The sequence below is a fragment of the Peromyscus maniculatus genome, chromosome 9, assembly GCF_049852395.1.
Source record: "Peromyscus maniculatus bairdii isolate BWxNUB_F1_BW_parent chromosome 9, HU_Pman_BW_mat_3.1, whole genome shotgun sequence".
In the NCBI taxonomy this organism is placed as follows: domain Eukaryota; kingdom Metazoa; phylum Chordata; class Mammalia; order Rodentia; family Cricetidae; genus Peromyscus; species Peromyscus maniculatus.
In genome coordinates, this window is record NC_134860.1 from 4,843,567 (window position 1) to 4,869,531 (window position 25,965).

The following is a 25,965-nucleotide window of genomic DNA, read 5'->3' on the forward strand; positions in this document are numbered from 1 at the left end:
CCACCAAGAGACCAAATCCGATGCAAAAGCAAAGTCTTTTTATTGTTGCGAGTTAACTTGGGCCTCTCGGTCCATCTGATGCAGAAGCTGAGCAGGAGAGACCCCAACTAGCAATGGGGCAGGGCTTTTATAGGAGGTAAAGTGGGGGGCGGGGGGCGGGGGAGGGGTGTCTACAGACTACACAGGAACAGACTCAGGGTTGATGTGTCCCCCCCCTCCAGAGGTACTGTTCTTGATTAGCTTGCAGGTGCAGGAAAACGATTATCTCTTTCAGCGGTTGCTATGGTTACTACATTTTTTCTTTATTATGAACCTGCTACTTGTAACTTGTAATTGACTTCTTTTGCCATATGGGGACATCTGATGGGGTTTTTCTGTAAACTAGAGCTAGGCCCAAGGTCAGGGGCTCAAAGGCACATTATGCTATGCCAGGGGCCTACATCCTGTTGGGTCTTTCCCACAGCCTGTCATGGCTGCAGAATCTCCAACCAAGGCAAGGGTCCAGGCAAGAGCCTGGGTTCCTCACAGGTACTGCTTCAGTACCATGCCTGACTATTTCCATCCATGATGATCATGAACTAACTCTCTAAAACTGTAAGCAAGCCCCCAATTAAATGTTTTCTTTTATGAATTGCCTTGGTCATGGAGTCTCTTCACAGAACAGTAACTTGGAAAAGGAGGACCCTAGCAAATCTGGTCAGTTTCAGGGACTTCCTGAAGCTATTTTGAGTTGCTTACTTCTTGTCTTAATGAACTTTCCTGCAGAATAGAGTGTTTCAATCTCAGAAGAATTATTACACAACTTTCAACTATGTGGAACTGTTTTTGCAGGCATAAAAAATCTAAGACTGAAGCCGGGCGGTGGTGGCGCACGCCTTTAATCCCAGCACTCGGGAGGCAGAGGCAGGCGGATCTCTGTGAGTTCGAGGCCAGCCTGGGCTACCAAGTGAGCTCCAGGAAAGGCGCAAAGCTACGCAGAGAAACCCTGTCTCGAAAAACCAAAAAAAAAAAAAAAAAAATCTAAGACTGATCTCCTACCGTGCTTCCAGAGAGCCTGTGGGTCAGGTCAGAGTAGTGTGTGGCAGGGTCAGAATTCCTACAAGGAGGCCCTGAGGAACCAGTCCGAAGCTCTGTGGGTGAGGCCTAAGTTGCAATGGAGATTCCAGGATATGGGAAGTGCCCAAACCACAAGGTGCCTACCATGGAAATCTGCATGCATGGGGTGTGTCTAACTCAAGAGAGGCTGTGTGTGCTGAAGGCCATCAAGCGGGAGAGGCATGGCTGCCTAGACCTGTTAGCACCCAGATGATTCCATCTCGACTCCCAGATGCCAAACATGGGCTCCAGGATTTAGTGTTTTCCCTGCTAAGTTTCAGGCTTGCTTTGGCCCAAGCATTCCTTGCTATTGCCCTGTTCTCCCCTTCTGGAATAGGAGTGTTTATTCTGTGCCATCAAATACTAGAAGTACCTGACTCATTTTTTATTTTATAGCAGCACACGGTAAAGAGGTTGCCTTGAGTAACCCCAGAAAAGACTTTGGGCTTTTTTTTTTTTTTTTTTTTTTTTTTTTTGGTTTTTCGAGACAGGGTTTCTCTGTGTAGCTTTGCGCCTTTCCTGGAGCTCACTTGGTAGCCCAGGCTGGCCTCGAACTCACAGAGATCCGCCTGGCTCTGCCTCCCGAGTGCTGGGATTAAAGGCGTGCGCCACCACCGCCCGGCTGACTTTGGGCTTTTAAATAGTATTGATACTGTTAAAAACTGGGGACTTTTGGAGCTGAGCTGAGTGCATTTTGCTTTGAGATGGCCATGAGCCTATGGGAACAAAGGGGAAGGAGGTGACATGTTAAAAGTGATATGTTTGGGTGCCAGGTTGACAGGGGGTAAACTTGTCACAATTCTGGTTGTGAATCTGACAGCATCTAGAATCACCAAAGAGATGAACTTCTGGGAATACCTGAGATATAGTACCTAGATTAGGTTAGCCTCTGGGAATGCCTGTGATATAATATCTAAATTAGGTTAGCCTCTGGGAATGTCTGTGATATAATATCTAGATTAGGTTAGCCTCTGGGAAGGTCTGTGATATAATATCTAAGTTAGGTTAGCCTCTGGGAATGTCTGTGATATAATACCTAAGTTAGGTTAGCCTCTGGGAAGGTCTGTGATATAATATCTAAGTTAGGTTAGCCTCTGGGAAGGTCTGTGATATAATATCTAAGTTAGGTTAGCCTCTGGGAATGTCTGTGATATAATATCTAAGTTAGGTTAGCCTCTGGGAAGGTCTGTGATATAATATCTAAGTTAGGTTAGCCTCTGGGAATGTCTGTGATATAATATCTAGATTAGGTTAGCCTCTGGGAAGGTCTGTGATATAATACCTAAGTTAGGTTAGCCTCTGGGAAGGTCTGTGATATAATACCTAAGTTAGGTTAGCCTCTGGGAATGTCTGTGATATAATATCTAAGTTAGGTTAGCCTCTGGGAATGCCTATGAGGGATTTTATCTATATTAGGCTAGTCAATTCCATGAGCTAGGTTTCTCAACGGAATAAAAACGAAACAGTGAGAAGAGTCAAGCGTTCATCACTTGGCTTTCTGACTATGGGTGGTGCCTCCTGCCCCTGCCATCACGGCTTCTCTGCCAGGATGGATTGTACCTCTTGGAAATGCAAGCTAAAATAAATTTTCCTTCCTTAAAATTATTTTGTCACAGTAATGAGCCCATAATACAATATCCGTGTTACTCAAAGCCAAGCTTTGGTCCAATCTGGGTCCCCATGAGTTTTGTTTGTCATGGGGACTGGACAGAAGACAGAAGAGAACGAGGCAGAAACTCTTAGCCAGAGTGAGCAGAGGCCCATCACCTTCTCATGAAGGGCAAATGGTTCCCCGGAGTGGGATGCATTGTCTTGTACTCTTGTCCTAAGACCAGCCCAAGGAAAGAAGCCTTAACAGGACTATTTTATACAGTCTGAGGAGACAATGGGGTGCTGTTCTAGGTCCCTGAAAGCCCAGGTTTGGACAGTGCCTGTCTCTGTCCTCAGGATGTACCATACCAGTCTGGCTAGCACAGGCTCCCATCCCCACAAGGAAATGTGACTATAGTGAGGGTCTGAGGTGCCTGCTCCTCTAAGATTTCCTCAGGACCCCAAATCTACCTGCAAATAGTCTTCATGTGTTCATGCTGCTACTTAGCAGACTTTGCCCAAGTACCTCCTTGGTGACTGGAAGAGTCACCCAGGACACATCTGTGACATGCTTGGTGTCAGAAAGGATGGGTTGAGGAGCCAGCTCCATCCTTCATAAGCTGAGGGACTTTCAACAGGTCACCTAACCTCTGTTTCTTCAACTGTTAATGGGCCTGTCCATAAGAAGCTCTGTTAGTTGTGATGTCCTCACGGTCAGAGCATCTCTGGGTTCCTGGGATGCCTGAAGGGCTCATTCGCAGGATTCAGAGACCACAGAGCCAGCCAGTTGCAGAGAACAGTGTGCAGTCTGAGCTACAGAGCTGGTGGGCTTCCTCTCACCTCAGCATTCTTTGCCCATCTCTGGGTCTGAGCTCCTGAGCTGTTACCGATACCTCTCTCCCCCAAAGCACCCAACTCTGCACCAGACACAGCCTCTCTTTAATGAAATCACAGGATGTCTTGACACAAGGGACCAGCATGTTCAGGGAGGTGGAGCTAATTCGACGCTGTCTTCCCCCTCCTCAGGGGAGAACTGATGTGTTAGCCGGAGGGCTCAGAAGATGTCAGAGACAATATAGTCAGTGTGGACGCCATCGATCAGCCCAGCTCCGTTGTTGTGGATAAACCAGCAAGACACTTCTGTTCCATGTCTGGGGTCCTTGCTGTAGTCTTTTTGTAAGCCTCTGGACACAGACAAGACAGCTGGGGTCCTTCTAGAGACCTGGCAAGGCTGTGCCTCACTTTACCCCATGACACCGGGAAGAAGGCCTGGGGGACAAAAGGCAGGCAAGCGCAGATGCCCTGGACAGCAACCCACTCACCTGGTGACAGTCAGCTGCCGATTCTTCACCACCATTGTGGCATCTGACTTTGTAGGGTCAGAGCCTGGGCGGACGTCAGAAACTTCAAAATCCAGGGGGGTGAAGAATTGCCCTGTAAAGGCGCATTGGAGGCCGCGGTTACTGATGAAGGCGAGGGAAGCCTGAGGGGCAAGTGCCTCACTGAGAGCAGGGGTAACAGAAATGTCACAGAGATCTGGTGACCTATGACCTGCTGCTCTTACAAGGTCCCTGCAGCCCTCTGACCTTTCTGAGAATTGGGTGTCTCCCCACTCATTCCCAGGCTCACTTAGCTTTCTAAGTCTCACTCTGTATTCGCTCACCATCTTTAAGCGGGACAAGGCCTTCAAGCGCTGAGTCTTAACAGATTATGTTGGAGATCAGCCTGCCCTAGTGCTCTGGGACCCATGAGCACACACTGGCTTCAGAGCACCAACTCACAGTTCTGCCTGCCTGGCCAGTCATACCCAGTAGCCCCTGCGTCCGGGCTGACATCCTGAAGCTATCCAGCACGTAGAAACCCAGAAAGTCCTGGTGGACTGCACTCCCCTTCCACGTTCTGTGCAGGACAATCTCAAAGGTAGCTCTATCTTCCACAGACACCACCAGGTTCCTCTTCTTATGGATGGTCACCACGACCCTGCAGGGCCAGGCCGGCATCAGAACAGGATTAGCTGCCCTCATCCTCTAGGACCCAGATATTACAATCCCCCGCCATGACCCTCATTCTGTGAGGTCTGTTTGCTCCCTCCCATATGTCCCTCTGTCCTGTATGGCTTAAAATGTCCCGGGCCCTGTGCCAAGTCCTCTGTGTAAACTGAATCGCTCAGTTTTTCACTCTGACCCTGTGAAGGGACCAAGGTTCAGAGGGGTTAAGTAACTTTCCGGAAGCCGTGTAGCTAGGAATCGGTGGCTATCTGAGTCTGCGTCCCACGAACCCCACTCATTGCCTGAAGCGTCCACCTGGTCTCAGGGCTTCTTCCTGTAGCTGTGCTGGTGTCTCGAGGAGTTGGTTGAATAAACAAATGAGTAAAGGGAGGAATAGACACGACAGGTACCCAAAAGGAAGAGCAGAGGACTCAGGTTCAGGGCAGTAAGCACGCAGGAGAGCTGTGGGGAGGGAGTGGCCTTTGTCCCAGCCTGGGGCTGGCTTTGCTTGGTGGAGATGGGTGGGGTTCATGGCTCCAGTGCCAAAGCTCATGCCCAGGAATGAAAAAAGTGGGCAGTGGGATGGTTCAGAGTCTGGCCATGTGCATCCCCCACGGGCATCCCTTGAGCACACTGCTTGGAAGCTGCGGACAGCAGAGCGGGGGCTACAGCTTTGGGCCTTGACCCCCCATGCCACAACCAGGCCTAGTTACCCATCCTTCTGCAGCGTGACCTGGTCCCTCCAGGAGAACACGGGCCCACCAGAGCTGGGGTTCAGTGTGATGTTCTGAGGAGTCACTTCCAGCTGAAAGTCTGACGCAGGATTTGAAATCCCAAGTCTCCCAAAGTATGTGCTCTCATGTTGCCCAGGGCTGCTGGCCTTGTTTCCAATGAGCTGCCCATTCACTGAGAAGCCTGCAGTGGGGTGAGGAGCCATCCAGTCAGTCAACATGGGCCTCTGCTCATGCCCCGGCTCCTTCCCGGGAGGTCCCCTGCATGCCACAGGCCACGTCATCTTTAAGGGTCTCGCCTTCAGGAGTGGTCCTGCTCTCAAGACCTCCAGTGATTCTTCTCTGCTTCCTCCCACCCAAACTGTACCTACTAGATAGCCTATACTTAGCTTTCCTTTTGGACTCTGGCCCCCTGAGGACAGGAGTGGGGCTCCTCTTTCTCCTACAGAGACAGACTCACAGGAGGTCTAGAAATGCATCCTCCAGGCCCTGAACAGCCTCCTCCTCGCTGAGGCCCTGAGTGTTGCGCCTCATACTCCAACATGGACAGCTAAGAAACTGATCTTCTGATGCTTTCTCCCTTCCCTCAGTTCCTTGGTCTGGCTACAGGTCCTGTGTGCTGTGTGAGTCATTCTCAAACCTTAGGTAGGGTGTAGCTGAGGACGTGGAGTAAGAGAAAAGCAAGAGGTGCCTGCCAAGTGGATGTCATGCGAGGCAGTGGGCGGCGAAGGCCACCCCAGTAGTTTCTATTTGAACAGGGAGGGTAGAGGTGCATTGGCTCTGCTGCCCCTCCCCCAGCAGAGAGCATATCACCCCCCCCCCCCACACACACACCTGTGTCAGGGTCCTGCACCAGACTCAGGATCACACCAGGCTCTTCATTGATGTTGAAGCACAGGTTATCCTCCTTCTGGGGCACGTAGATGATGAAGTGGGGATCGGTGTCCACTGGGAATACAGCACGGAGTCCATTACCTTGGGCGTTGGTCTGACGGGGCCAATCATGGGAATCCCTCAGACCCTCCCGGGACTTACCGCCGGTCACTCGGTTTGGCAACCTGGAGACTAGTGGGCTGTGGACTGTAGGGGCAGGCTGTGTGGCTGGCAGTACAAATGCTGTAAGTGAGAAGGGATGGGACTGAGAAGCGGGGAGGGTGGCATGGCCTCCTAGAGCTGTGCAGACACCCCCGTCCAAGAGCTGGCCCAAGGCTACCGACAAGGCCAGCACTAAAGCATCATACACATTCCATGCCTCTCAGGGGATGGGGACAGACGTTTGGTCCTGTGAGGTAGCCTGGACCCCTCTGTCTTCTTCAACTGGGACCATGGTTGGGGAAACCAAGCCTACACTGGTTGGGGGAAATGTTCTAAGGATCTCCAGTGAGGCCATGAAGGGAACCAGGGAGGGTGATAACCAGGGTTTTGGTCAGAGCTAAGTGCTCAGTTGAGGGCCAGCAGGGTAAGTAGGAAGAGTAGAGAAGGGAGTCCCCAAGACGGCGGCTACTTACTCCTTCTGGGTCCCACCATCTCTGCAGAAGACAAGGAAAACACAATGTTACTCTGACACCCACCCCAAGGGCAGGCAGCTCAGTCCACAAGGGTACCTCAGGCTGAGATGAACGGGTCTAGGCTCAGCCCTGCTGAGGTTGAGGGTGCCTCCCGAGGGTCCCCCGCTCCTCACACACACACTGGGCAGAGGGCCTCGATGGAGACCTGAGGGAAGGCTGGCAAAGGCTCATGAGTCATGAAGGATGCAGGCCTGAGCTTGTCATGAAGACGGAAGCCCAGGAGGGGTTAGGGCCAGGGAAGATGCAGGAACATTGAATTTTGTGCTTGGGGGAAACAGCATGTGTCACCTTCTAGTCACTTGAAGCCACGTGCCAAGTCAACAGGCCGAAAACTCACCTAAGGGCTGCGAATCTGAAAGGAAGGGCAGAGGAAAAGAATTAGCCCCCAGGAGGATTTTGGCACATGGCCGTCCTGACCACAGACCCCTACTGCCTGTACCCTCTGGGGTCTTGTCAATGGTAGGCTCCAGCCCATCCTGGTCTGTCAGGCCTCTGATCATCATAGAGGTCAATGGAGTTACGAACTGATAGTCCAGGGACATCTTCAGGACCTGGGAGGACAGGTTGGCCCTCTCTTCCCCCTCCGTCTTCATCCTGTTTGTGAGGGATGTGCTTATCTCCAAGACCTCCACACGAGGGATGACAGGCATGCACTGCTTCCCTCAGCCTCCTGCCTGTCTGCTCTCCCTCTCACCCACTCTACAAACATTCACGCGCTCACAGCTCCCTCCCTGCACAATGGCGGTGGCCTTAGGGACTTCTCCTGGTAAAAACCTGGGTATTCGGCAGGGCCAAGGCATGTGCCTCAGAGCTACATAGCTTGGCTGCTCTGAGACCATGGTAGCCTACCTCTCTGACCTTTGTATCGCTCTCCCATTGAGTAGAGATGACGAAGGAACGGATGAGGAAGACTAGCTGTGCATGTCTAGACACAGCAGCCCCTCTGAGGCAGACTCCTCAGTGGGGCAAATGGGCTGTCCTCGTCCCAGAATCCCCCCCACATGGAAGACCCACACTGCAGACCCTGAGGAAAGCAGAGGGGGAAGCACCCTTGATTCCCTTGCAACCCGCGGGCTCAGAGCCGCCATTCTCTGCCTGCCAGGAGCAAGGGTGAACGGGGTCCACTCCCGACCGCTGCAGGGCCCCACCGCTTCCCCAGCAGCTCCTGGATGGTGAGGTAGGCCCAGAGCCGCTCCACGTGATTCTCTAGCATGTGGCCACGCTCTCGCAGCAGCTTCTCCATCTCTTCCTCATCCACTAGGCAGGTGGCCTTGAATTCTTGCCTCTCCTGAGAGTTGGAAGAGGAGAAAGGCCGTAAGCCACAACAGTACAAGCCTTGGGTGATGCCGGAGGCTGTGGCAAGCACCCTCATCTGGTCTCTGCTTCTTTGTTCCCTGTATCATCACCTCTCTGGAGCCTGCTTTCACCCCCATCCATATCCATCCATCCATCATCCATCCATCCTACAGATGGTGGCTAACCACCCACCCCTTGTGAGCCAGGTGTGGCCTAGGCCTCAGAAATTCGATGGGACAGCAAGCCCAGACCTGTCCTTATGGAGTTCCTCTCTCTGGCAGAGGCCAACAAATAGCTGCTGTTTCTGCTGTTCACTTCTCCCAAGGGTCACAGAGTGCCAGCTAGGCTGCCCTGGTCAGCTGGACCATAGCTGGACCGTGGGCGTGCGTCGTGGTCCCCAGAAGTCTTGGGACAAGGCATTCTTTGTATCAAGGCCGGCATCTTGTACTATAGGGATTATTCCATTTACCCCCAACATATCATACACAAGCACTCAAGGGTAGTGTTATCTCTATAGTCCAGAAAAAGCACCATCTAGAGAGGCAGACAGGGCGAGGCTAGATTCTAGCTCGCTTTCTTCCCTCCAGGCCTAAATTCTAAGCCCTCAACCCACTGTGGGTTAAACCCATGCCCTAGAGGAGGTGTCCTATCCCTGGGACCTTCCACGCATGTGCATGTACAGCATTCACTGCACCACGGCACTGGGCCTGGTACGCAGAGGTTGTCCAGGAAATGAGACCTAGTGAGGAACAGGGACTGGCCTCTCATTCTCTCACGCTTGGGGTGAGAGGCGGGGGTCGGGGGGTGGCAGACGACTTGAGGAGGATTGAGTGATCCTACTGAGCCAAGGGATTACACTAATTAATGCCACATTGGTTCTATTCCAGCCTGTCCAGTTCCCCAGGCTGGGATATATCTGTCTTCCCTTGGGAGGAGGACATTACATCGGGAAAGAGAGGCCCTTGAGATGGTGGGGTGGGTGGGGGGAGAGTGTGAGTTTGGAGTATCTAAGCACTGCCTAGTTTCTACACCCCCCCCCAGGCCCCCGACAGCCCTTCGTTTACCCCATGAGCCCGGACATCAGCCTTAAAGGTGCTCAGTTTGTGGTCAGCAATGCGTCCAGCCACCACGATCTCGGAGCCATCGTAGTACTGCTTGTGCTTGTGCTGAGTTAGAGCCAAGACAGCATCCTGGGGGTACTGCAGGTCCACATCTGTCAGCAGGGGGTTAGCTACTTGACTGTAGAAACCCTGCGGGGAGAGGGGGTGTAGCCTCAGGACCAGCAGCTGGGGACCTGTGAGGAAGGCTACTCACAAAGCGCAACGTTGATGTCCCACTTCAGAGGTGGAATCTAGGCTCAGAGGGGTTCGGAAACTGCTTAAGGTCATGTAGTTGTTGACTTCAACTCTGCCTGTCTAGCATCTCTAGGCTGGTAGGCAAATGGCCACCAAGACCCCACGACATGTTGATGATGGTGTGTGGGAGGAGTGAGGGAGACCTGTAGTTGCTGGGTGGCATCGTGGTCCTCATAAATTCTCTGGGCCCATCCGTTGTTCTCCATGGACATGACCTCCAGGAAGTTAAAGTCCAGGTCGTGGCCAAAGCCGAGATTGTAGAGCGGGAACCTGCCCCGGATAGCATTGCGTACGTTCTTGAGGATCTGGGAACGGTCCGTCTCCCCTGCAGCCACACACATCCAGGCAGTGATGGGATGCTATATCTCAGGCAAAAAGGGGCCCTAGAAGCCTTTAAAACACTTCCTGGGAGCCAAGGTTCCCATCCCAGATCAACTCTAGTCCCCGTTGACAACTGGAGGCATCACAGGGCAACCACAACAGCAGAAGCAGCTCACTGAAGGCTCTACCCGACCAAACTCTCCCACGGCCCCTGCCATGGCCTGTGAAGCCCCGCCAGTCCTTCCACTCTCTTTCTGCCCCATTCTGCACTTGTCCTCTTTCCTGGCCAGGCCCTGCCAAGATCTCTTCCTGCCCTCTTCTCTTCCTTCCGACTCAGGGCTTTCTTCTTCCAAGAGGCCTTCCCCAGACCTCACCTGGGCCAGGTATCCCTTGTCAGGAATTCCATAACCCTGTGGCGCCCTGCTCTTCTAGCTTCTGTAGTAGAGATTCACTATGCCAGCTTGAGGGCAGAGACACATCTCATTCTCTTGGTGTCTCTTTCCAGCCCCTTGTCCTGGACTAAGCCTGAATAAATGGCTTAATGAAACTTAGCCTATAAATCCTGCCCATCTTTTGAGTCCCTAAGCATCCAAGCACCAATTAGAAACACTTGCTGTTACCGACTCACAGGACAGAGGTACACCTTGGAGCGCTGTGGTCTGAACAGTTTTCAGGCCAGCATTTGTTTTTTGTTTTTTGTTTTGTTTTTCGAGACAGGGTTTCTCTGTGTAGCTTTGCGCCTTTCCTGGAACTCACTTGGTAGCCCAGGCTGGCCTTGAACTCACAGAGATCCGCCTGGCTCTGCCTCCCAAGTGCTGGGATTAAAGGCGTGTGCCACCACCGCCTGGCTTAGGCTAGCATTTGACTTTGCCCTGAGCCTTTCTGTCCCAATGGTCTCTCTAACAGATGAATTGGCCCTTTCTGGTAGTGAGATCACTGCCTCCCAGGGCAGCCTTTGAGGAACTCACCCTCAGTAGGCTCTCCATCTGTCAACATGATAAGAATCGAGGCCGGGCTGCTGAGCTCTGAGTGGCTTCCTTGAGCACTGTTTAAGATCTCAATTCCTCGGAGCAAGCCTCCATTCAGGTTTGTGGCTATAAGGGAGGAGAATCGGACCAGATAACACCCATATCCCAGGGAAACAGAAGTGATGCTGGGATGTCCTGAGACCCCTTCCCTTACCTCCAGCCAGAGAAAAGCGCCGCACAAAGTCCTGAGCTGCTTGCAGATTGGCCTTAGACGCGGGTACCAGTGAGCCCCTCCAGGACTGTACTTGAGACCCAAAGAGGACCAGATCAAAGTTGTCTCCTGGCTTCACATCTTCCAGGATCTTAAGGAGCGCCTCCTTGGTCTGCAAGGACAGGAAGTCAGAGGAGGGACATGGCCCCCGCATGGCTGCAGGATAACTCCTTCCAGGAACGCAGGTAGCCACTGTAGAAATCCACAGTGGACGTGCAGAGGTGACAGTCAGCCCCAAGAAAGCAGCCTGCTGCTGGGACTTGGGGTGCACGAGGAACACAAAGAAGGAAAATGGGCCAAGTGTAAGGAGAAGACATTATTGGGAGTTTGAGTGGAGCAGGATCCATAAAGAGCCCCCCATCTCCTACTAGAGCTGTTTTTCTAGAACTGGTCTTGGGCAGCCATGACTTCACCACCCACTGGGCAAAGTACTGAAAGCGCAGAGGTGCCAGGCCATAGATCATTTATCATTCCCAGCATTTTCAGGGCACAAGCTTTCTCTACTGAGTGCTCCTCCGTGGGAAACTCCATGACCCGTAGGCACCGTTATCCTCTGTTTCAAACTGAGGAAAAGAGCTGAGCTCGCCCATTATCGCACAGTGAGGAGACTGGCTGATTCCAGAGTAGGGATTTCCAGTTACATCCCCTTGTCTCTGCCCACCAGCGCACGTCCCAACCCCCTGTGGCAGCCAAACTTTCCTGACAAGACTTGTCAGAGAAGCTTCGGCTGGATGAGCCGCTCGAAGCCGCCTTTACCTGCCTCACTTTCTGGCCTTCCATGGAGCCACTGATGTCGATTACAAAAACCAGGTTCTTGCTCAGGTTGGTCAGGTTTTGGGGGGCAAAGAAGTGTGCAAAGTAATTGTTGGCCACCTGGAACAGAAGAGACCCAGAAAAGCCTCTCTCCCAAGTATCTTTCCCGGCCCTCAGACTTGGGCCGTGAGCTGTAGGCTTACCAAGAGGTCACAGAGCTTGTCGCGATTGACATCGTAGGTCACCCGGAAGTCTCCATTCAGCAAGGATGTAGAGCACGTGGGGCAGGCCTGCTGCTGTCTCACAGTGGGGCGGAAGAGCACGTGACCCTGAAAGCAAAGGGGTGAGGCACCGGGGTCTGCAGAGCTGCAAAGAGGGGGTCTGCAAAACAACTTAAGGGTTGAGTGTGAGTGTGTGTGTGTGAGTGTGTGCGTGTGTGTGTGAGAGTGTGTGTGTGTGAGAGTGTGTGTGTGTGTGAGTGTGTGTGAATGTGCGTGTGTGTGTGAGTGTGTGTGTGTGAGTGTGTGTGTGAGTGTGTGTGAGTGTGTGTGTGAGTGTGTGTGAGTGTGTGTGTGTGTGAGTGTGTGAGTGTGTGTGAGTGTGAGTGTGTGTGAGTGTGTGTGAGTGTGTGTGTGAGTGTGTGTGTGAGAGTGTGTGTGTGTGTGTGTGTGTGTGTGTGTGTGTGTGTGTGTACCCGGATGTGTTTGCCTAGGCATCTAGGTTCTGAGTGTGCAAACTTGTCTGTGGTAAAAGAAAAGACCTGCCGGGCGGTGGTGGCGCACGCCTTTAATCCCAGCACTCAGGAGGCAGAGCCAGGCAGATCTCTGTGAGTTCGAGGCCAGCCTGGTCTACAGAGTGAGATTCAGGACAGGCACCAAAACTTCATAGAGAAACCCTGTCTTGAAAAACAAAAAACAAAAAACAACAACAACAACAAAAAGAAAAGACCTATTCCTTTGCTTTTATGCTCCCGAATTGTAGGGATTTCTGTAATAACCACCGACATGTAGGGTATAAAAACAGGAATAAAAGCACACCAGTATGATAGTGTAAAAGATAGCAGTCACCTCAAACTGTGGGGTGAGCAAGGCTAGAAGATGCTATGGTAGAAATGCCTATGATCCCAGCACTAAAGTGGCTGAGGCCAGAGGATTTCCAGTTCAAGACCAGCCTGGGCTACATAGTGATATAGTGAAAAACTGCCTTTAAAAACAAAAAGTAAGCTGGGTGGTGGTGGCTCATGCCTTTAATCCCAGCACTCGGGAGGGAGAGGTAGATGGATCTCTGTGAGTTTGAGGCCAGCCTGGTCTACAGTGTGAGTTCCAGGACAGCCAGGGGTACATGGAATAACCCTGTCTCAAAAAACAAAACAAAAACAAAAAAAGAGATTACTCCCCCCCAAAAAAATTGAATAGACTATTGGTCTGTGGTAGAACTGAGAAAAGTGAGACTAGGTTAGAGGAAGTTAGTCACTGGAGCGGTGCCATGGCTCTTTGGGTAGTTCTCTCCCCCCCTCTCCCCTCTCCCTCTCTCTCTGCTTCCTGGCTGCAGAAGGTGAACCACCTCTATTCCTACATGCACTTTCACTATGTCCCAGAAACAGTGGAACAAGCTGACGACAGATTGAGACCTCAGACCATGAGCCAGAACAAATCCCTCCTCTCTGAAGCTGTTTCTCCCAGGTATTTGCTACCGTGGATGGGAAATCTGATTAATAACTCATCATAGCAGCATAGCAACGCTGCCTGGATATTTTATAAGGGCCGGGCTAGCTGTCGCTGAGGGCCCATCCCCATCCCCTGCCAGGACACATACCTTTTTCCCTGAGAAAGACTTCTGGATGGTTTGAGCAGCAAGTTCCTTGCTGAGGAAGGAGGCCTGAGCATCCAGCTTGCTGATCCCCTGGGGCTCAAAGATGTCCACATCGATCTGCATCATGGAAGCCAATTCTGTGCCGAGGCCCATTTGGACCAGCAGCAAATTTCAGCCAAGAGCCCTATGGACCTGCCTTCCTACTATGTGCAGTCCCCACCCAGCTCTTAGCAGGGCCTGGCTCATTATAGGCAGTCCAGAAATACTGACAGAAAGGTGTTCACATCTGAACCCTCCAACTCGGCCCCTCAAGTTGCTTGACACATAACTGTGCCTTCAGTGTTTTTTTTTTTTTTTTTTTTTTTTTTTTTTTTTTTGTGATCTGGTGGCAGTCCTGAAGAATGCAGGAATGCCCTCAGTTAGTAAATATATAAACTGGGGGTTCATGGATGAGGAGAAAGCTGGGAGATTCAGGAAGCTTCCTGCCTAGGAAGAGCCCACAGAAGCATACCCTGAGGAGTCAATTTCATTCCCTGTGTTTTCAGGCCTGGGGAAACAGAGAGGGGGTTGGACCAGTGCTGGGAGCCAGAGATAGATAGATAGATAGATAGATAGATAGATAGATAGATAGATAGATAGATGATAGATAGATGATAGATAGATAGATAGATAGATAGATAGATAGATAGATAGATAGATGATAGATAGATGATAGATAGATATCCTTCCCAGGGAAGGGACCTGGAAACTACCTCAAAATGTTGCACCAGCTGCTTGGGCCTGACTTTGATGACGATATCATATTGCATAAGTCTCCGCTTCAGCATCTCCTCATAGGTGAGTTGAAATGTGGCCCTGCTCTGGGGTCCAATGGTGATGTGGATGGTGAACTGTTCCATATTTCTGCCCGAGGCTCTGGATATGTCCGCAGAGGCAACAACAGGCAGACAAAAGGTGACATGTGCATCCTTGACACCTAAAGCATCACCCTCAGAACTAGTTTCTTTTATTAGCATGCTGTCCCCGAGATTATCTTGACTGGATGGTCAAGGCCGGAGCTCAAGAATGACACCTATTCCACCACAAGACCTGAAGAGATCAAGTGACCCCCAGGCTTGCCCCAGAGGCCAACTTAGACAGTATACTCAAGCTTCCATCCTCCTGGAGATGTCCCCTACCCAAGAACGCTTTACAGCCCTTGGTTCTGTCCTGGCTGGGCAGAAGGGATGGCTCTGGAGGCTTGGCCACCAAGGCCTGGAACTTACCTGACGAGGCCAGCATTCTCCCCTAGAATGGCTGCTTTCCGGTACTGCTTCCATGCGCTCACTCTGTCCTTTATGTCCCCAATGAATGCGTTCCCATCTGCTGTGCTGCAGGAAAAAGTCCTCAGTGAAGGTGGCCCCCTCACTGCCTAGGTCGTCCTTTACCTCAGTGATGGTGGCCCCCCTCACTGCCTAGGTCGTCCTTTACCTCAGTGATGGGGGCCCCCCTCACTGCCTAGGTCGTCCTTTACCTCAGTGATGGTGGCCCCCCTCACTGCCTAGGTCGTCCTTTACCTCAGTGATGGGGGCCCCCCTCACTGCCTAGGTCGTCCTTTACCTCAGTGATGGTGGCCCCCCTCACTGCCTAGGTTGTTCTTTACCTCAGTGATGGTGGCCCCCCTCACTGCTTAGGTCGTCCTTTACCTCAGTGAAGGTGGCCCCCCTCACTGCCTAGGTTGTTCTTTACCTCAGTGAAGGTGGCCCCCCTCACTGCCTAGGTTGTTCTTTACCTCAGTGATGGTGGCCCCCCTCACTGCTTAGGTCATCCTTTACCTCAGTGATGGTGGCCCCCCTCACTGCCTAGGTTGTTCTTTACCTCAGTGATGGTGGCCCCCCTCACTGCCTAGGTTGTTCTTTACCTCAGTGAAGGTGGCCCCCCTCACTGCCTAGGTTGTTCTTTACCTCAGTGATGGTGGCCCCCCTCACTGCCTAGGTTGTTCTTTACCTCAGTGATGGTGGCCCCCCTCACTGCCTAGGTTGTTCTTTACCTCAGTGAAGGTGGACCCCTTCACTGCCTAGGTTGTCCTTTACCTCAGTGATGGTGGCCCCCCTCACTGCCTAGGTTGTTCTTTACCTCAGTGAAGGTGGCCCCCCTCACTGCCTAGGTTGTTCTTTACCTCAGTGAAGGTGGCCCCCCTCACTGCCTAGGTTGTTCTTTACCTCAGTGAAGGTGGCCCCCCTCACTGCCTAGGTTGTTCTTTACCTCAGTGAAGGTGGCCCCCCTCACTGCCTAGGTCGTCCTTTACCTCAGTGATGGTGGCCCCCCTCACTGCCTAGGTCGTCCTTTACCTCAGTGATGGTGGCCCCCCTCACTGCCTAGGTCGTTCTTTACCTCAGTGATGGTGGCCCCCCTCACTGCCTAGGTTGTTCTTTACCTCAGTGAAAGTGGCCCCCCTCACTGCCTAGGTTGTTCTTTACCTCAGTGAAGGTGGCCCCCCTCACTGCCTAGGTTGTTCTTTACCTCAGTGAAGGTGGCCCCCCTCACTGCCTAGGTTGTTCTTTACCTCAGTGATGGTGGCCCCCCTCACTGCCTAGGTTGTTCTTTACCTCAGTGATGGTGGCCCCCCTCACTGCTTAGGTCATCCTTTACCTCAGTGATGGTGGCCCTCCTTCACTGCCTAGGTTGTTCTTTACCTCAGTGAAGGTGGCCCCCCTCACTGCCTAGGTTGTTCTTTACCTCAGTGATGGTGGCCCCCCTCACTGCCTAGGTTGTTCTTTACCTCAGTGATGGTGGCCCTCCTTCACTGCCTAGGTTGTTCTTTACCTCAGTGAAGGTGGCCCCCCTCACTGCCTAGGTTGTTCTTTACCTCAGTGAAGGTGGCCCTCCTTCACTGCCTAGGTTGTCCTTTGTATTTGGAGTGTGCTTTGCCTAAGAAGACCCTGTCCACAGGACTCCTTGAAAAAGAGGTGTCTACTGTCTGTCTGCTGCTTCTACCGTCCGCTGCCCAGAGGACCCGTGGGAAATCAGTAGGTAACCACCATGTTCACAGAGGCCAGATCATAGGCTGGCTTTGCTCCTTGAGTGAAAAGTTAAAAACAAGCAGTGAGAAGCCCTAATTGTTCTGCATAAGGTAGGAACTGAGAAGGCTAACGGACCGCTTCCCTCCTGTCCCTCTAAGCTGGGCCTGGCCATGACCAGAAGTGAGATCTGCCCCGCTGGCCTCCCGCCGAGCAGGTAAATGGACACACTGGACTAGGGTGGAGGAGTTAGTTAGGCAGGGCATCACGTACATGGCAAAGTCACTGATGAAGGCTGTCTTGGGGATTTCCACATCGAAAGCCACTTCCCTGGCTTCATCAGCACTGTTGACCACTTGGCTGGTGATGACGTAGTGGGCAAAGCGAGAGGTGACTTTACAGTTGACTTTCAAACTCCTGATGAGCACACCATCAACTGTCTGAAGTAGAAAACCGGGGGATCCTGCCCACTCGAGAACAAAGGCGCCCAGATGCCAGAAGAATATACCAGACCTCCCAAGGAGACCCCCTCTCTTTGCTGGAGACAAGAAGCAAGGTATGAATAATGCCACATTTCAGGGGATGGGACCCCCGCCCCCCATCTATGGCCCTGACAGGGGTGGGAGAGAGCAAACCTATAATGAAGGTCCCATCTCAGACCCTTGGCCAGGACTTTCACTTACTGTATCCACGGCCTGCCGCTTCTGCAAAACAAAACCAAAGCTGACTGTGAGTGGGTACGCTCAGGGCCCGTGGCCCATCTGTTACGGGGTGGGAATAAGGTCTGTGTTCGCTCCTTCTCCACCTCCCTCCTCCTGCTGGGAGATAACCCTTCAGGCAGACATGATCCGGTGGGTGGGAGTGGCCCAGGTCCCTGAGTAGGATTTTCTGTAGGATTTTCTGCAGCTCCAGGACCCCACGCAGGCCCAACGGCCTGTCTGTGCCCAAGGGCTTAGTCACATACCTCGCTGCCCCTGGGTCTGCCTGTGGCCAAGCCCAAAGCAGGCGCGGCCTGCAGAGTGAGGAGAGACCCCAGGTACACGCACAGCAGTGCCCGAAGCCCCATGCCACCGTCCATGGTCTCCAGGCTTTCACTTTCCTGTCACCTTCCTCAGGACATTCGTCAATACTGTGCCAGATAAACACAGATTAAACATTAGACACAGTGGAGGCAAATAGCAGGATTCAGGGAATCAAAACTTGGCAGTGAGCTAGGTCCAGAGCTCCGTGGTGGATGGCTTGTCTAGCATGCACAATGCTCTGGATTTAATTCCCAGCACAAAAACATATATAAATAAAGACAAGGCGAAGAGAAATAAACACGTGAAGCGATGCTGAAGACAAAAAATGGCTCAGCAAGTTAAGGAATTCACCAAGCCCGACGGCCTGAGTCTCACCCCGGAACCGACATGGTTGAGGAGAGAGCTAGCTCCTTCAGGCTGTCGTCTGACCTCCACACGTGTGTTGTGGCATACATGTACACACACACACACACACACACACACACACACACGAGAGAGAGAGAGAGAGAGAGAGAGAGAGAGAGAGAGAGAGAGAGAGAGAGAAACAAAAATTATTAATAATTAACCCCTATAATCCTAACACTAGAGAGATAGAGGAGTCAGGAGGATGAGGAGTTCAAAGCCAGCCTGGGCTCTGTGAGATCTTGTCTATAAAAAGGAGGGTTGGTGTGTGCTGAGAGATGGATCAGCCGTTAAGAGTGTTTGCTGCTTCTCCAGGGGACCCACGTTTGGTTTCCAGCGCCTAGGCTGGATGGCTTGCAATCCCCTGTAACTCTGGCTACAGGGGATTGACACCCTCTTCTGGTTTTTGTGGGTACCTGCACACACATGGCATACACACATGTACACACATGTAAAAACAAATATCTTTGAAAAATACGTCAGTGAATAAAAGCTTTCTTCTTGTGGGAGTCCCGGTCAGACTCCAGACTGCCCTTGTGTGGACCTCTGCGCTCGATCAAGGAGGACCGTGAAAGCCTTCAAATGCAAAACACCAATGCTCAGTCTCGTACAGTGGACATTTGGCAAAAAGTCACAGGTGAAAGTGGATATATAAATTTTAAAACATTACTTATTTTATGAGCATTGGTGTTTTGCTTGCATGTGTGTCTGTGTGAGGGTGTTGGATCCCCGGGAACTGGAGTTACAGGCAGTTGTGAGCTGCCATGTGGGTGCTGGGAATTGAACCTGGGTCCTCTGGAAGAGCAGCCAGTGCTCTTAACCGCTGAGCCATCTCTCCAGTTCTCTCTCTCTCTCTCTCTCTCTCTCTCTCTCTCTCTCTCTCTCTCCCTCCCTCCCTCCCTCCCTCCCTCCCTCCCTCCCTCCCTCCCTCCCTCCCTTCCTTCCTTTCTTCCTTCCTCTGTCTCTCTCTTTCCTTCTTTTTTCAGTTTTTCAAGACAGGGTTTCTCTGTGTAACCTTGGCTGTCCTGGAACTCACTCTGTAGACCAGGCTGGCCTCGAACTCACAGAGATGCCTCTGCTTCTGCCTCCCGAGTACTGGGATTAAATGTGTGTGCCACCCCGTTTGGCTGAAGCTCTGGATTTCTAAATCCCACCCCCCCCTTTTTTTTTAATGTGCATTGGTGTTTTGCTTGCATGTATGTCTTTGTGAGGGTGTCGGATTCCCTGAAACTAGAATTATAGACAGTTGTGAGCTGCCATGTGGGTGCTGGGAATTGAACCCGGGTCCTCTGGAAGAAGAGCCATGGCTGCTCTTTACCTCTGACCCATCTCTCCAGCCCCCAGATTTCTAAACTCAATGAAGCTTTTCTTCCAAAATTCTTTAATCAACAAACTTTCCTGCTGTGGATATCGTTCTATATAAATAAAACACTGATGGCTGGTGACCAGGCAGGAAGTAGGTGGGACAAGGAGAGAGGAGAATTCAGGGAAGCGGAAGGCTGAGGAAAGAGACGCTGCAGCCACCGCCAGGACAAGCAGCATGTGAAGACGCCGGTAAGCCACCAGTCACGTGGCAAGGTATAGATTTATAAAAATGGGTTAATTTAAGATATAAGAACAGTTAGCAAGAAGCCTGCCACGGCCATACAGTTTATAAGTAATATAAGTGTCTGAGTGATTATTTTATAAGTGGATTGTGGGACTGCGGGGCTTGGGGAACCTGGAGAGAAGCCCTCCAACAACACTTTCCAGCCATGCTTTGGCCACAGGTCCAGTTGGCATCTTAAAAGGTGCCGTGACCCCTAGCTACACACACACACACACACACACACACACACACACACACACACACACACACACACACACACACGGCTCTGATGGTAACAATGCTGGTAACAGTCCTTCCTGTGCGGGAGGCTTGGGGGAGGCACAGTCGGTAAACCATGCTCCAGGCCTGTTGCATCATTTCTCTGAACCTTCTTGCCAGATTTGGAAAGAAAAAACAAAACAAAACAAACAAACAAAAACCCCAGAAGTCAGCTTGGTCCTGCTCCCAGCTGGCCAGGGTGCTGTGGAAGTCATACAGATGAGCATCACCATTTCATCGTCAAGGCCTCTGGAAGCCTCATGCGGGTGTTGTTGATTTTCTAAATTCTATTCACATGTCTCTGGGACATCCACACTTGAACTGAGGTTTCAGGTTCCAAGGCCCATCATGTAATGATAGACATGCCCCCTGAGGTAAAAAAAATAATGAAAGCTGAGCAAAGATCCCCGAGGGGAGAGTCCCCAGAGACCTGGCTGGTCCAAGAAATGCTCAGCTTTTATACTCAAGCCCTCCCTGTCCCCCAACAAACCACAATACACTGGACAAGCATAGTCTTTTGGTAGGTTACTCTCTGACCTGGGGTGGGAAGTGACCCTGAGGAGATGAAGAGGACCATGCAGATCTGTTTGCTCATCCTGGACTTTGTCTCACAGAGGCAACTTCTGGGAAAAGGGCATTGTCCTTGGGCCAAGGTGACCTGCTGACCTGTTTTCTATGTTTGTGGAGGATTGGATAGGTCAACATGCTGCTGTACATTTGAAGGTCTGTTTATTCCTTTATCAGCACGAAAAGAGCCTTCGATGGGCTGGGCACAAGGCTAGGAGCTGGGATATGTGACCATGATGAAACTCGGTGCCCCGCTGTGTTTACCGAGCTGATGCCATGGAATGAGACAAACCAATGGAAGGAGTGGACCCCAGGGAGCGGCTGGAGGCTGAAGAGGCCTGGAGAGCTGGAGACAATGGGGAGGGTGGAACTCATCTCCACGGGAATCAGAAGGAAGGCGCCTGGGGAAGGGAGGCATTTGGGAGGTGAAGTCAGGGAGAGGAGAGGAGGGACTTTGGCAAATGGTCCAGGAGCAGCTGGAATAGGCGTGCTCTGCTTTCAGTCTGTGGCTGTCACAAACGCCGTGACCGGAAGTAACTTAGGGGATGGGAGGGTTTATTTCAGCTTAGACATTACAAACCATCATTGAGGAAAGTCGAGGCAGGAACTCCAGGCAGGAACTTGAAGTAGAAACCATGGAGGAACGCTGCCTGCTGCCTCACTCACTAACCCACACTTTCCTAGCTTTCTTATACAGCCCAAGATCACCTACCCAAGGAATGGTACTGCTCACAGTGGGCTGGGCCCTCCTACATCAATTAATAATCAAGACGATCCCCTACAGACATGCCCACAACTCAATCTGATCTAGGCAATCCCCCAGCTGAGACTCCTCTCTCAGGTGACTCTAGGCTGGGTCAAATTGACAGTTCAAGCTAACTAGGAGAAAGTATGTGAAAACCTTTAGCTTTCGGGGTGGAAAACACTGAAGTGTCTAAGGCTAGGATATTAAGAGCTAGGCACTGGGTTATGTTTCTGTAGTACAAGCTACTGAGGCAGGAGGATCGGTTGAATTGAGAGTTCCAGGAAAGCTTGGCAAGACAAGGAATACAATCAGATCAAAAACAACAACAAAACCCAAAAAACATGGCTTTTGAGAGATGGCTAATGCCGAATCTGGCTTGTAGAGGAACTAGGAGCATGCTTATGTGGCTACAGTGGTGGCAGGTGACAGAAAAGGATGAGAAGAGCCAACAGCGATGAGTCCCCGCCTAGCACACTTTTCAGCATCTCTTAGGTCCCATTTCTTCACGGTTGCCAACTAACCCCAAGAATTAGGTATCGCTACTCTCCCCACGTTTAGGATGAAGCGGGTAACTGGCCCAGCCGATGGCTATGGGAAGGGGAGATAGTCTGGAAGCCGGTGAGGTTGCTAAGGATTAAGCCCGAGGGTCTGGGTGGATGGATGGCTGTCCTACACTCCTGATGCTGTGCCTTCTGCAGCCCAAAGCAATCCTTCTTCCCTTAAGTTGATTCTTGTCAGATATTTAGTGACAGCAAAGAGAAAAGTAAGGGTCGGGTAGTGGCGGCGGCGGCGGCGGCACATGCCTTTCATTCCAGCACTCGGGAGGCAGAGGCAGATCTCTGTGAGTTCGAGGCCAGCCTGGGCTACAGAGTGAGTTCCAGGACAGGCTCCAAAGGTACACAGGGTTTGAAAGGAACCCTGTCTCAAAAAAACAAAACAAAACAAAATAAAAGAGAGAGAGAGAAGTAAGGAATACAGCTTAGGATGCAGCTCAGAGGTGGAGTTGCTTGTCTGGATCTCTCCAGTAATGCTAAAAACAAAAACAAAACAAAGATGTGAAGGGATTAAAAACAAAAAGTCACTGTGTTCCAAGCCTTTCCATCCCAGGTCCCATGTGGTCTGGTCCCTGCTCACTTCTATCTCACCTATTCATGGTCCTCATGGGGCTGGCAGTGTAAGACTTTGTGGTGGTTTGAAAGAAAATGGCCCCAAAGGGAGTGGCGCTGTTAGGAGGTGCGGTTTTGTTGGAGTAGGTGTGGCCTTCTTGGAGGAAGTGTGTCACTGTGAAGGCGGGCTTTGAGGTCTCATGTGTTCAACATACCGCCCAGTGTCTCAGTCTACTTCCTGTTGCCTGCATATCAGCAATGTAGCAGCTCCTTCTCCAGCACCATCTCTGCTTACATGCTGCCATGCTCCCTGCCATGATGATAATGGGCTAAACCCCTGAAAGTGTAAGCCACCACCTCAATTAAATGCTTTCCTGGCCGGGCGGTGGTGGCGCACGCCTTTAATCCCAGCACTCGGGAGGCAGAGCCAGGTGGATCTCTGTGAGTTCAAGGCCAGCCTGGGCTACCAAGTGAGTTCCAGGAAAGGCGCAAAGCTACACAGAGGAACCCTGTCTCGAAAAACCAAAAAATAAATAAATAAATAAAAATAAAAAATAAAAATAAATGTTTTCCTTTATAAGAGTTGCCATGGTCATGGTGTTTTTTTCACAGCAATAGAAATCCTACTAAGACAGACTTATTCCATAGACACCTATTCCCGATCCACATAGTGTATAGGTATCTACCTGTCTGTCTGTCTGTCTGTCTGCCTGTCTTTCTGTTTTAAAGAAGCTTCAAAGGAAGCAGGAGAAGTCAAGAGAGGAACTGGTATGGACAGGGACAGTAAGAGAACCAGTCAAGTTCTAGAAACCAAGAAAGGAAAAGATTCCCCAGAAGCGCAAAGATGTCCTTTTAGGAGTCGGGGGTGGTGATGCAAGCCTTTAATACCAGCACTTGGAGACAGAAGCAGGTGGATCTCTGAGTTTGAGGTCAGCTTGGTTTACAGAGTGAGTTCCAGGACAGCCAAGACTGTTACACTGAGAAACCCTGTCTCGAAAACCGAAAAAGAAAAAGAAAGAAAAAGATGTCTTTTTAGGGTGAAGTAAAATAGATGTGTCTTGGATGGAGCAAATATTGAGTCTTAGAGAGAAACAAAACAAAACATCATCCCCCTACCAAAATATAGATTACTATAAAAAACCCAACAAAAATAAATAAGTTTAAAAAAAAACACTTAAAAGTAACTATTTTTTTATTGTGGTAAAATATGCAAACCTTTATTTTTTTTCCTAGTCTCTTGATATATATAGTTCAAGCAGGATTTGAACTGGAAATTCCGCTGCCTCTGCCTCCTGAATGCTGAGATTACACACTGTGCCACTATACCCAGCTACCTTTATTTTTTATTTATTGTGTGTGTGCTTGTGACACTGTGTGTGCTTTTATGTGCATGTGTGTGTGTGTGTGTGTGTAGGTAGGTATGTCAGAGGACAATTTGTGTGAGTTAATTAATTCTCTTCTTCTACCATAAGGGTCCTGAAGGTGGAACGTGTCATCAGGATGAATATCAGCCTTTATCAGCTGGGCCATGTCATTGGCCAATATTTATCATTTTTACCATTTACTTATTTGTTTATTCTGTGTGTGTGTGTGTGTGTGTGTATGTGTGTGTGTGTGTGTGTGTGTGTGTGTGTGTGTGTATGTGTCCAGAGATAAAATGGCTGCATTACGTGCGTAATTTTTTGAGGAGCCACGATACCAATTTCCATACAAGCTGAACCATTTTCTATTCTCATCAGTAACACATAGGGTTCTAATTTCTCCATATCCCTTGGTCTTAATACATTTGAGTGATTACGGGGGCCAAATGATCTAGTTACATATTTAAGATTGGCACATTTCTTTGGCAATGCCAATTTCCTCTCAATAAGAAAACCAAACAAAGCAAACCACAAATAAATATTGAATTCTAGTTAATGATATTGCTAAAGATAAACATTAGTTACAGTGGAGGAGGCAGATTTGTATTAGTAACTATTGACAGTCACAGGACAACCTGAGCTTCATTTTAATCGTGCAGAGGTGACTGTGCCTTTTAAAAGGAGAATGAAGGCTGGGCGTCGTGGCATACACCTTTAATTCTGCACTAAGGAGGCAAAGCCAGGCCCCTCTCTGTGAGTTCAAGGGTAACCTCAGTTACATAGTGAGACCTTGTTTAAAACATACACACACACCACCACCACCACCACCAACAACAACAACAACAACAACAACAAAATGGGTAATGAAGGGGAAATAAAGAAGTGAGCAAAGGGGCTTCTTAGGAAACTGAAAAATTCCAATGGTTTAGGAGCATGATGCTGTTACATGCCTGGAAACTCAACACTCAGGAGTAGGATTGCAAGGTTAGTTACATTGGCAGATCTTATCTCAGCAACAGTAACATACTAATAACAATAACAGTTGGTCGATGTAAAAGCAATTAAGCCAGCTGTACCTGCCAGAAGATGGGACTCTATTTTCCCACACAAACTGGGAAACAGATGCCTAAACTTTCTGATGATTACATTTCAAAAGAAGGGCTTTCTCTCCTGGAGAAAAACATTCCTGGCTTGTAGAAGATACATGCACATATATCTCAACGGGACAGGGGAATAATCATTAATTCTTCGCCTTTTATTTATTTATTTTTTAAATTTATTTATTTATTTATTTATTTATTTATTTGGTTTTTTCGAGACAGGGTTTCTCTGTGTAGCTTTGCGCCTTTCCTGGAACTCACTTGGTAGCCCAGGCTGGCCTTGAACTCACAGAGATCCGCCTGCCTCTGCCTCCCGAGTGCTGGGATTAAAGGCGTGCGCCACCACCGCCCGGCTCTTCGCCTTTTAAAAGCAAATTCTAGAGGCAGGCGGATCTTTGTGAGTTCGAGGCCAGCCTGGTCTATAGAGAGAGATCCAGGAAAGGCGCAAAGCTACACAGAGAAACCCTGTCTCAAAAAAAAAAAAAAAAAAAAAAAAAAAAGCAAATTCTTTGGGCAAAGCTGGTAGGCGTCGGCTAACAGACTCTTTCTCAGGCAGCCTTGTGCTTTCTCAGACAGGTGTTAAAAGGGGGTCTTGGTGCTCCCGGGGGAAGCAGCATGAAGCTCTGTTAAGTCTCTCAGGATGGTGGTTTTGCAGTCATTCTGTGGGAGATCTTTGCAATTCTCAATAAAGCCGGACGGAACTTTTAGGGATGACAAGTACTAATGTCTTGTGTATTTCTCAGCGCATCAAAAGGGCAGGCGAAATAATGTCATGCAAGAAAATAAATACAGCGAACATCATTAGTGAAGTCTAGAGTCGGCCAATCTTTCAATAGAATGTGAGCCAAGCGCACAGACAGTTAATTTTTGTAGAACGAATGAATCACCCTTGGTTCTTATAACCAGTAAGGACGCATTGAACAAAGCCACAAAAGCAGGAACTGAGACTCTGGAGTCGCTCTGGCTTCCCAGCAGCGAAGCTCTATGGCAAGTCCTCCGCGGCTGTGGAACCGCTCTGGCCGCTCCAGTGACGACTCCATGGTAGGTC

The 25,965-nt window shown here is 50.4% G+C and overlaps 1 protein-coding gene across 1 annotated transcript; it reads right to left on the reverse strand.

The window, feature by feature from the left end:
- Positions 1-3,605: 3,605 nt before the first annotated feature.
- On the reverse strand, positions 3,606-18,250 carry Itih1 (inter-alpha-trypsin inhibitor heavy chain 1). The gene is made up of 23 exons (XM_006981506.4): positions 18,121-18,250; positions 17,712-17,876; positions 17,431-17,451; positions 17,021-17,187; positions 15,014-15,118; positions 14,501-14,663; positions 13,752-13,865; positions 12,140-12,265; positions 11,940-12,056; positions 11,127-11,295; positions 10,913-11,038; positions 9,767-9,948; positions 9,333-9,518; positions 8,121-8,260; positions 7,412-7,566; positions 7,310-7,324; positions 6,913-6,933; positions 6,440-6,520; positions 6,239-6,352; positions 5,387-5,588; positions 4,493-4,665; positions 4,008-4,119; positions 3,606-3,869 (listed from the first exon to the last, which is right to left on the reverse strand). The coding sequence occupies exons 2-23, from the start codon at positions 17,823-17,825 to the stop codon at positions 3,740-3,742; spliced, it is 2,733 nt and encodes a 910-aa protein (XP_006981568.1). The 5' UTR covers positions 17,826-17,876; positions 18,121-18,250; the 3' UTR covers positions 3,606-3,739.
- Positions 18,251-25,965: the final 7,715 nt, after the last annotated feature.